Source organism: Pygocentrus nattereri, chromosome 27 (genome assembly GCF_015220715.1).
Source record: "Pygocentrus nattereri isolate fPygNat1 chromosome 27, fPygNat1.pri, whole genome shotgun sequence".
Taxonomy (NCBI): Eukaryota; Metazoa; Chordata; class Actinopteri; order Characiformes; family Serrasalmidae; genus Pygocentrus; species Pygocentrus nattereri.
In genome coordinates, this window is record NC_051237.1 from 24,217,666 (window position 1) to 24,228,808 (window position 11,143).

Sequence of the window (11,143 nt, forward strand, 5' to 3'; positions counted from 1 at the left end):
TACTGCAGCAGAGGAGGACAAACTGCTTTTTAATACTCTTCATTTTGGAAGAAACGCTGAATGAGCAGGTGTCCACAAACTTTTGGCCATATAGCGTATATCACTGCTTTCTGCACAAAACCCTGTCTCTCAATTTTTGTTGTTTTTCAGGTTTTGACATAATTGAAAATTGCCTGTTGTAGTTTACACTGTGTATGAATTTAAAGATGAATGGACTAAAAGAAACGGCCCAACATGACTTGGACAAAATTCTGGTTCCATTGACTTCCATTAAAAGTAACAAAGGTTTTTTCCTTCTCCTGTAAAGTCACCATGCTGGAGATTTGAGGTTTTATTCCGACAGCAGTGATAAATATGTCCAATACAAATTCCACTCGGCTGTTTTTGTACTGGACTTGCTTGACTTTGGGTTTAAGTTATCTGGCCAAATGATAAATCCTGCTTTGTAAAACAGCCTTTTAAAAGACGCATTTTCTCAGGACATCTGGATAAGTTTAGTCTTAAAATGAAAACTGACCAATAAGAACGATCCTTACTTTGTCTGCTGTTGAATTCTGGCTTAATTTATCTGGCCAGCTGTGAATTCCTGCACTGTGGAATATGAAACAGTCATAAATAAGCTACAGTTGACACTTCATTATACCAATAAACTGAATATTTAAATAAGGTGTGTTCATTAAAATTTACCTCATTTGCCCTGTCATGTGTTCATTTGCACTAACTGTGTCTGTAACGGCTGTATAAACTCCTTTGTCTCAGGGTGTTTGTCAGTATTTGTCTTTGCATTTTTATTACTGTGTATGTTTGTGTTTATGTTATGTTTTATGAAGCTTTTCAAATATAAGCTATTTTATAGAGCCTTTTAACTCGGCTCAGTTCTGTCGACGCTGTTCTCACATACACGCCTCTCATTTTCCGTTTCTAGTCCCACAGGTCCCTCTAGAGGGGAGCAGGAGTAATGTCCGAGAGGGCCTAGTATTTACCCCTTTACTCAGGAAATATTACTGACTCTTCTCTGAGGCTCTTTTTTAACACAACATTATATGGCAGCAATGTTCTGCACTAACAACATTTCACCTGGATGTTCGTACATAATGACCAATGATAACCAATGATAATATAAGCTGGACCAATATCTTTCAGGAATCACCCAGGAAAATGGTTCTGCAATCGTACTCCAATCAAAAGTTTACAGTGCCTATACTAAGTTAGAACTTTGTCAATGTAATACGAGATAATTGTTAAACCTTAACGTTCCTGTAGCCACTTCGTGACTTGACCACAGTATTAAACTAAAGTGCGTAGAAACATCATTAAATCTATATATTATAAAAATCCAGGCTTGCAAACTGCATCTTTACTCAAATTCGCATTTGTATTATTTGTTATTTCTCGTTAGTAACTCAGTTCTTTCCTTTTACATCCGTTTTTTTTTTACAGAGCCCCTAAGGGGCCATGCTTAAAAATAAAAAGAAAAAGTTACTGGCATTGCGTTCGCTCGCAAATTTTTTGCATTACAATGCAATGGTTTGCGTTCGCTGGCCAAACCTGTGCTTTGCTTAAGCTCAGAAACGAAGCAGCTCATTGAATTTTATGCGTCACTTCTCATAAATCAAACATAATTCTGCTGTTAGTGACTCAAACGTGAGACTGAGTGTCCTTGTACAGTCAAAGCTACATTTACAGACACTGCAGAGAACACCTGCTGAATAAACTCAGCTCAGACTGGCGAAGCTGGAAAACAGCTTTTAACGTTAGGTTAGACTGAGTGGCAGGATGTTGCATGTTCTGTCATTTCTCTCCATTTATTTCTAATTGTCTTTACTTTGCTGCGAAGGATAGAGTTTATGTTTTTTATCTTATTTTTTAGGTTTAGTATTATATATATATATATATATATATATATATATATATATATATGTATAGCCCTGCGATGGACTGGCGACCTGTCCAGGGTATATCCTGCCTTCCGCCCGATGACTGCTGGGATAGGCTCCAGCACCCCCTGACGACCCTGAAGGAGAAGCGGCTTAGAAAATGGATGGATGGATGGATGGATGTATATATTTTGTGTCTTGCTCTCCCTTTGCTGCTGTAACACTATGAATTTCTGTAGGGGGGGATCATGCTGTGGGGTTGTTTTTCAGGAGTTGGGCTCGGCCCCTTAGTTCCAGTGAAAGGAACTCTTAAAGCTTCAGCACCAAGAGATTTTGGACAATTTCACGCTCCCAACTTTGTGGGAACAGTTTGGGGACGGCCCCTTCCTGCTCCAACATGACTGTGCACCAGCGCACAAAGCAGGTCCATAAAGACGTGGATGAGCCTGTTTGGTGTAGAAGAACTTGACTGGCCTGCACAGAGTCCTGACCTCAACCCAACAGAACACTTTTGGGATGAATTAGAGACTGTGAGCCAGGCCTTCTCGTCCAACATCAGTCTCTGACCTGACAAATGCTCTTCTGGAAGAACGGTCAAAAAATTCCCATAAGCACACTCCTAACGCTTCTGGAAAGCCTTCCCAGAAAAGTGGAAGCTGTTATAGCTGCAAAGGGTGGACCGACATATTAAACCCTATGGATTAAGAATGGGATGACTGAATACTTTTGGAAATATAGAGTATTTTCTCATTTTTTTTGTTTTTTGTTTGTTTTTTCTGACTCCTCCTATGTCATCACATAGTCTTTGGTCCAAACTGGCGGTCGTCTCTGATGAGCAGTGTGTCCTTCAGAATTCTCTGCTGTACTGATATTTTCCTCTGCACTGCCAGCCTGTAAAGGTTCAGCCTATGCTGCCAGCTGCCAGCAGAGGGCGACAGCAGCAAAGACCTGTTACTCCAGGAGACTCAAAATCCCAGAATACCTGTTGGTACTGGCATTTATGGCTGTGGCAGACAGCACACCTTTGTCATGCCTTTGTAGAGAGATGGCTGTTATGGGACTTTAGCCCAGGTGAGTATAAAGACAATAAGAAAGCGAAAAGATGGATAAAAAGAGAAAACAGAGAAGACAGAACGCTGCTCTAAGCTAGCTGGCAGAGAAGAAAAGAGAGAAAGGAAAAAAGGAGAAAGAAACACTCAGTGTGTTTACATGCACTCAATAATCCCATCATAACTGGATTTCTGCAGTTACCTTAATGTAAACATTGAGCACTTTAATTAGGTCCAGGCCTAATAATGGTGATCAAGGCTTTAGCAAAGTAGAAGACTGGTATTTGATCACTTTGATGTTGTGGTAGCCACTGCTGGTAGACAGACAATCACAGGGAACTCCTGTCTAGCATAGGTGAGTAGTTTGGTTTCAGGGTCTCTGAGTGTGCAATTAGCAAAATGTTTCTGGAAGAGCAGATACAGAAGCTCCAATATCTACAGTTAACTCTAAAGCATGAGAACTGGCTATCACCATTTCTCTCACTTTACTTACAGCTGACTTACAGACCTTGGTGAACTGTCTCTTTTTCCACAGTTGCTGCACTTCACTGAAGCAGCTGGACAGTTTTTATCCCTCACCAAGTGCTTGCCAGTTGTATATCTAAAGCATTTATGTTGCTGCTGGTTAGTATTTGTCTGTTTGTAATGGTTTTGCGCTGGGAATTTATCGGGACGAGGTCCACCGAAAATGTACATTTGCTGCAAAGAAGCCTGTACTGATGCAGTCTGAGCTGCTTTAGTAGACACATGGCATTGCTAACTGCTGCCATGGTGGTTGGTTGGTGTAGTGGGTAACACCTCTGCCTTCTAGGACTGGGATTCAGTCCCCTGCCTGGGTAAACACCCTACACTATACCAATAAGAGTCTTTGGGCAAGACTCCTAACACCACCTTCGCCTCCCTGTGTTACAAAAAATCAAGTCGTAAGTCACTCTGGATAAGAGCGTCAGCCGAAATGCTGTAAATGTAAATGCCTCCACCTTGAATGCGATCATCTGAGCTTTGTCCAGTGTGAGAATCTCTTCCAGCAGTAACTTGTCTTTTACAGCACTAAGATAAGAATTAGCTGATCCCTCACCGTCTCACTCTACATGTGTCCAAATGCACATGATGCAGCTAAAGCTGTCAGGGTGGTCATTCATCAGCCCGCTGACCACACTGTCTAATAACATGTCTAAACTCCACCACATTTATCTTCGGTTCAAAGGGCTTCTCGAGGGCGGCTATAGTCTCTGCATATGTCCTACAGAGTGTAGAACATACTTTGTCCTTCCACACCTGGACAATGGAATTAAACTGCTTCTCCAGTACTTATTGAAACTTTTCCACCACATAACAAGCGCTAACGGAGGCTCACCAACATGAGGGAGCAATGGCATTGGGTTCGGTGCTGAAGCTCATCTCATCTCATTACCAAGTTCTTGTTGACTATGTAGTGGCTTTTACTGAACACTCTGCAGCCGCTTCCATTCTCTCATACACACCTCTCTCTCTGTTTGATTCCTTTCTCTTCTCCAGTTCTCTCTTCCGCACAGCCACACAGGGCCCTCTAGAGGGTGGAGTAATATCTGAGAGTGCCTCTATTAATGTCCAGCTCATTTACATACACACAACATAGCAGTTGAGAAAATTTGACCTCTTCAGACTTTGTAATACCTAAAGCTACCAAAACACAGACTTGTAGAGTTCTGTGTGATCTATTATTTAACAGTGTGTTAACAGATGATTCCTAATCATCTGTGTCTATTCGTCTGTGTCTAGGTGTCTAGTCGTCTGTCCTGCAGAGCTGTCTGGACACGTTCCTGTATTATAATGAGTGTTTACTCTGTTTGCTCTTCATATCAGTCAGAAATGTTGGCTTTATTTCAGCCTCAGTGTTTCAGAAGAGTCATTACTCTATACACAAAAGGGTGTGGGACCTAGACTGTCTCCTAAAACATGGTTATACTAGTTGGTAACACCTTACTGTAGGTCACTGTTCATAGGACTACACTTAAAAAAGATGGTTCTTCAAGGGTTCTCTACTAGAAAAATTGTTCTATATAGAAAGTATTTGAAAATGCTTGTACAAGTTCTATTAAAAAAAAAAGTTGGGCTGCTGTGTAAAATGTAAATAATTGTGAACAAAAACAGAAGGCCACTACTTACAAATATCATATTTTATTCACAATAGAACAAAGAACACAGATCAGATGCTGGAAGTGAAACATTTTACGGTTTCATGAAAAACATTAACTCATTTAGACCTTGATGGCTGCAACACTGAACACCATGAACACCATCATCCTTGGAGGACGCTGCCCCATCCAGGAACTGGAAGAGACTGGACAGTGCACAGCAATAGGAAACAGGTGAGCAGGGTTTGGTTGGGGCTTGACTGGTGGGTGGGTTTTGGTTGTGTTAAAGCATTTGGGTGGGACAGGGTTTGGTTGAGGGATGACCTTCGGTTGGGGCAGGGTTTGGTTAAGAGGTGACCTTTGGGTGGAGTGGGGTTTGGTTGAGGGGTGACCTTTGGGTGGGGCGAGGTTTGGTTAAGGGGTGACCTTTGGGTTTGGTGGAGTTTGGTTGAGGGGTGACCTTTGGGTGGGGCGGAATTTGGTTAAGGGGTGACCTTTGGGTGGGGTGGGGTTTGGTTAAGGGGTGACCTTTGGGTGGAGTGGGGTTTGGTTGAGAGGTGACCTTTGGGTGGGGCAGGGTTTGGCTGAGGGGTGACTTTTAGATGGGGTGGGGTTTGGTTAAGGGGTGACCTTTGGGTTTGGTGGAGTTTGGTTGAGGGGTGACCGTGGGGTGGGGTTTGGTTGAGGGGTGACCTTTGGGTGGGGCAGAGTTTGGTTAAGGGCTGACCTTTGGGTGGGGCAGGGTTTGGCTGAGGGGTGACCTTTGGGTGGGGCAGCGTTTGGTTAAGGGGTGACCTTTGGCTGGGGCAGTGTTTGGCTGAGGAGTGACCTTTGGGTGGGGCGAGGTTTGGCTGACGGGTCACCTTTGGGTGGGGCAGGGTTTGGCTGAGGATTGACCTTTGGCTGGGGCATGGTATGGCTGAGGGGTCACCTTTGGGTGGGGCCGGGTTTGGTTGATGAGTGTCTTTTGGGTGGGGGTTTGGTTTGGATGAAGGCGGGGTTGAGTGAGACCAGCTGAAAGCTCCTGCTGCTCCATGATGTCCCACGCTGTCCTCTCTGGAACAGAGTGCCCGCGAGCCAGTCAGTTAGAACAAAGACTTTATTGTGTTCCATTATTCAGATTCTACACACCACCTCTCTCTCTCTCTCCCTGTCTCTCTCTCTCTCTCTCACACACACACACACACTTTATGTACTCATGTATCCCTGAACTACTGTTTATCTGTTCTTTAAAACCACTCAATCTATTACTGTGATCATTAATTATTGATTTCTTTTTTTATTTTTCATGATTATTACCATTGTTATCATTTTTCTCCCTTCCCATGAAACTGGCAATATTAAGGAGAGGTCATTCTTGAGTCTATTGGCTAAGCATTTAGAAAGAATTTTACAATCAGTGGTTAAAAAGATCAACTGGTCTCCAGTTCTTTAAAAGAGAGAGGTGGCAATAAAGATAATACAGCATGTTGACATGACCCTTCACTGATTCACTGACAGATAGAAGTCAGAGGACCGGCCATTAATGCCTGGAGACCATCCTGCGTTGAGCTGTCCAGCTGCAGCAGTGAGGTCTTGCAGAGTCAGATGAGAGTCTAGCTGAGCTCTGGATTCAGAGTCGTTGTGGAAGTCCTTGAAGAAGCTATGCAACCCAGTCAGAGTCACAGAGTTCTTCAGTGTAAAGAGCAGAATAATAATACACTGCATGTTCACGCATGTCTGTGACATTCGGAAGGCGAAGACAGACCATCTGCTTATGCTGTGCTACTAAATATTCCTACAAGTGTAGTAAAACGGGATCTCATTCAATTAGACACCTGAGCTCCTTCCTCTGCTGCTGCAACTTTCCCAACATAACAGGGTCAGCCCAAGCTCCAGAGAGCATATCTCCCTCTCAAGAGTCTGGGCAGTCAGTCTTGCTGCCCATTTCTCACTACTGTCTCATATAATAATGAACATTTTCAAACTTTGCAGTAACATTTAGACGCTGTCTCTCCACCACGTCCTTATAATCACAAGACTGAGACAAGAAGGCCTTAGAAAAGAACACAGCCACACCTGCACTGCTTGGGCTCCCATGGCTTAACACGAGTCTGCCCTCCTGCTCCTTCTGCCAGTCCACCTCATTCACGCGGTCACTGTGTGCTTCCTGAACCAGGGCAAGGTCCACCTGCTTAACTGCTCTCGTCCTCGCGTCTCTCGCTCCATTCAGATTGAGCGAGGAGAGTTTAAAATCACACATGTAAATGAAGAGCAGAAACAGAAACCAGCTCAACATAAAAGCTGAGGAAAAGAGCTCTTCAGTTCATCTGCATGCTCGGGCTGAGTTCAGAGCTTCAGCACTAGTATCTTAGATAATGTATCTCCGGCTCCCTATTCCCCCCTCCTCCTCACTCCTCATCAGCGCCCTCACTGATTTCTTAAGCAGTTCTTAATTTCGAAAATACTCTACAACTTTGATGTTCCTCTTACCTTTCGTTTCATTCAGAAATCCCTGCTCCAGACACTCGCTTCTCAAAAAGCGAAGAGTCTGAGGACTCGCGCTCCTCTGAGTCTGAAGTGGAGTTCTCCTCTGATTCACTCCCCTCAGCTCCCTCCCTCTGAGACCTGGATAGAGACACTGCATTTTTGTTTGTTTCAGTCTGCTCTTGCCTATGATCTGTTCTTTCTTCTCCAGCTTCTTCTGCCGAGGCTTCCACCACTTCTGCGCAGCTGGGCTCAGGCCGAGCCACCGCGGCTTTGCCATGGCAGTTCTGCACTAGGTGCCCTTCCCGTCTTCTGAACAAGACCACACAGTGGAGCAGCGGAGATTTATAGCCCAATTATTTTATGAATCACCGAAACAATCTGGCCATGCCCAGAGATAATAATGAGGCTCCCCAAAGAAAATTCACCCATTCACAAAGATTCACCAATGAAATGATATCACACCCAGATCACTGACAGATACAATACTTTCACCAGCAAACCACTTTTTCTCAGAACAGGAAATGCTACGAGTTCAACTCTAACGCGTGAGTCCACTAGAGCTCTGAACAATTTTAAGACATCCACCTCCTGCTCTTCAGACATCAACCTGAAGATCTCCAACATCTCCCCAACATCTCTAACGTGGCATGCTGAGGGGGCAGTCATGGGCTGGAGGTTAGTGAACCAACCCTGTGACTGGAAGGTTGCTCCCCAGAAGGTTCGATCCCCAGAGCTGACAGTCCATGACTAAATTGCCCTTGAGCAAGACACCTAACCCCCCGGGCACTGCGGATAGGACTGCACACTGCTCTGAGCAAGTGTGCTCACTGCCCTCTAGTGTGTGTGTTCACTAGTGTGTATGTATATGGGACTTTCGCTGCACGGATGGGTTAAATGCAGAGGTCTAATTCCACAGTGTGCAAACACAGTGACAAATGGTTCTTTATTTTATCCTGAAGGACTTGGACACTTATAACTAAGCTTGAACCACAAAAAATTGGCCAAAATATATTTATAATGCTTTAGGGTATTTACATTCAAGATAAAGACAGTCCAGGTGAACAGAAACCCCAACCCTCTGAGAGCCCTGTCCAGGAGTTCGAACAGAGGAACCAGCCCTCTGAGTGCCCTGTCCAGGAGCTCAAACAGAGGAACCAGCCCTCTGAGTGGCCTGTCCAGGAGCTCAAACAGAGGAACCAGCCCTCTGAGCGCACTGTCCAGGAGCTCAAACAGAGGAACCAGGCCTCTGAGCGTACTGCCCAGGAGCTCAAACAGAGGAACCAGCCCTCTGAGTGCCCTGTCCAGGAGCTCGAATAAAGGAATCAGCCCTCTGAGCGCCCTATAAAGGAGCTCACACAGGTGAATTACTCTTTAACAGTCGGAAAATGCATGAAGAACAGTATCAGGGTAATTAGAGAAAATGTAAAGGGCTTGAACAACAGGGTTACATTTTGACACAAAGCCATTTGTGGATACAGCACAGGATCCTCTACTGAACATTTGGGCAAAGGGTTTGGCATGCGAACATCGAGTGGAGATGAACCACGGCGAGGACAGTGGGGAGAAAGCCGCGAGTCGGTGGGGGACAGAGCGCAAAGCCCGAGCTCCCAGTGATGTGCGAGATGGCAGGAGGAGGAGGAGGAGGACAATGACGGTGCAGCAACAAGAGACACAAGGGCAAGGAATGAGTCCCACTCGAGCTGCCAGCTGGCGGCAGTGATGTGGAGGCGGAGCGGCAAGCTCTCCTTCCTTCTTGGCTGGGGCACTCACAATGCCCTTATTGAGAGCCAGCTGATGCTGATCTGAATGGCAGCCTGAGTGCCTTTCATAAAGAGCTGCGAGGGAACAGAGAGAGAGAGAGAGAGAGAGAGAAAGAAAAAGAAAGAAAGCAAGTCGGCAGCAACAACAACAGAGACTGAAGAGCTGAAAAGCTGAAGGGATAAAGAACTGAAAAGTTCAGCTGTCCGAAGCCACTAAAAATGTCCAGCTTAGCATGGCAATGGTTAAGTTTGATTTGTGTTTGTTTGGGTGAATTAAAGAAACATGGCTGCTTCAAACATGAACCCTGTCTCCAGTGCCCCCCTGGAGCCCGGGGTAGCACATACCGTGCTACAAAGGGCTTTTGTACAGGAGCCTCCATGAAGGTCGCAGACCCTCAGGGACAGAGAGATGGGCTCTCCACTTCACACCTCTCCTTCAGCTCATGAAAGTGCAAGAATTTAACAGTTCTGGTACAAAGCCTTCTGACTTGAGAAAGTCAACCTCTGTAACCTACTCAGAGTGAGAAGTTGCCCCTCGGTAATCCCAGGTTTGGAAACAGAGGGGCTGACAAATAACTCTGGAAATGACATTCCGGCCAATCCACCAGCCACAAAAGCCTTCAGAGGTGGAGGCAAGGAGAGGATTTGAATTTGAAACATTGAATTATTGAGACAATCAAAAACATACAAACACACCAAGGTCATCACTCAAAATCTCTCGTGTGTTAGAAAAAGATGAAAAAAAATTAAGAATAACTGCAACAACTTTAAACCAGCACCCACATTCTAAATATCAACCATATCAACCGTATATCTAGCCTGCAGTGAGAAGAACATCTTCACATCCTGGGATCTGGCCTGCTCACTCTCAAACAGCTTAGAGAAAAAGCCAACTGTCTGCTGGCGAATTTCAGAAGGCTCAGAACATGCATAGCATGCATAAACCTTCTCTGTACGTTTTTGCGCTCCAGACCGAAGAACTCGGAAGGAGCATCCAGTTCCGTCACATTCTGGAAACGTGAATGGACCAGCGCCCCCCTGTGCTCTAATGTCCAGTAGGTCAGCTAACGCAGCTGTTTTTTCTTTTAAGAGCTGTAATATGCTCCTGATCTCCTCTTTTAGAGATCTGATTATGTCCCTAGTGACAGTGAAAGTGTACTGCTGGCAAAACACTTTAATTTGTACCTTTGCTACATCCCACCACTGCTGTGATGAATTAAAAGATGTTTTCTGTGACTTAAAAACATTCCAGAGAAAAAGTAAAAGACTTTTTAAAATTAACGTTATCTAAAAGTGCAGTATTAAAATGCCAGTATGCACTCTGAGGCTTAACGTTTCGTTTTTTAACAGTACACAGACCCATACAATGATCGGAAAACCCAACAGGAGAAATAAAACACTGCGTAAAAACAGACAAATGATGTCTAAAACTGTAAAACCGATCGAGTCTGGCCAATGAGAGGGCATTATCCCACAGTGTGTCCATGTGTACTGTCTTTTGTTACCATGTAAAGTCCTCAATATGTCCATGCTATAAGGAGATGTCCTCATGAAGACATTTGTCGGACGCTCTTATCCAGAGTGACTTAAAGTTTGTTCAGTTTACACAGGTAGGTGAAGGTGGTGTTAGGTGTCTTGCCCAAAGACTCTTATTGGTGTAGTGTAGGGTGGTTACCCAGGTGGGGATTGAACCCCAGTCTACAGCATAGAAGGCAGAGGTGTTACCCACTACACTAACCAACCACCATGTCACACAGGTCATGGGTTCACACAGCCTCCCAGGTAAAATCTCATCTACTGTGTACGAGTGAGGAATAAAATTACTCGAAAATAAAACACCAACTCCAACACTAACAGTAGAGATGTGACTT

General features: G+C 44.6%; 1 protein-coding gene across 1 annotated transcript; it reads right to left on the reverse strand.

Annotated features, from left to right (window-relative positions):
* Positions 1-5,114: 5,114 nt before the first annotated feature.
* LOC119262600 lies at positions 5,115-7,789 on the reverse strand. Its single transcript, XM_037535580.1, has 3 exons — positions 7,516-7,789; positions 7,102-7,245; positions 5,115-6,099 (listed from the first exon to the last, which is right to left on the reverse strand). The coding sequence occupies exons 1-3, from the start codon at positions 7,787-7,789 to the stop codon at positions 5,903-5,905; spliced, it is 615 nt and encodes a 204-aa protein (XP_037391477.1). The 3' UTR covers positions 5,115-5,902.
* Between the last annotated feature and the right edge of the window lie 3,354 nt (positions 7,790-11,143).

Bases quoted from the DNA above. Each gene is read 5' to 3' on its own strand.
- LOC119262600 (XM_037535580.1), bottom strand. From the start codon at position 7,789: ATGGCAAAGCCGCGGTGGCTCGGCCTGAGCCCAGCTGCGCAGAAGTGG. The intron at 7,246-7,515 runs GTAAGAGGAACA...ATCTGAATGGAG, and splicing joins ATTTCTGAATGAAACGAAAG to CGAGAGACGCGAGGACGAGA. The intron at 6,100-7,101 runs GTGTGGCTGTGT...ACTCTGTTCCAG, and splicing joins TGGGAGCCCAAGCAGTGCAG to AGAGGACAGCGTGGGACATC.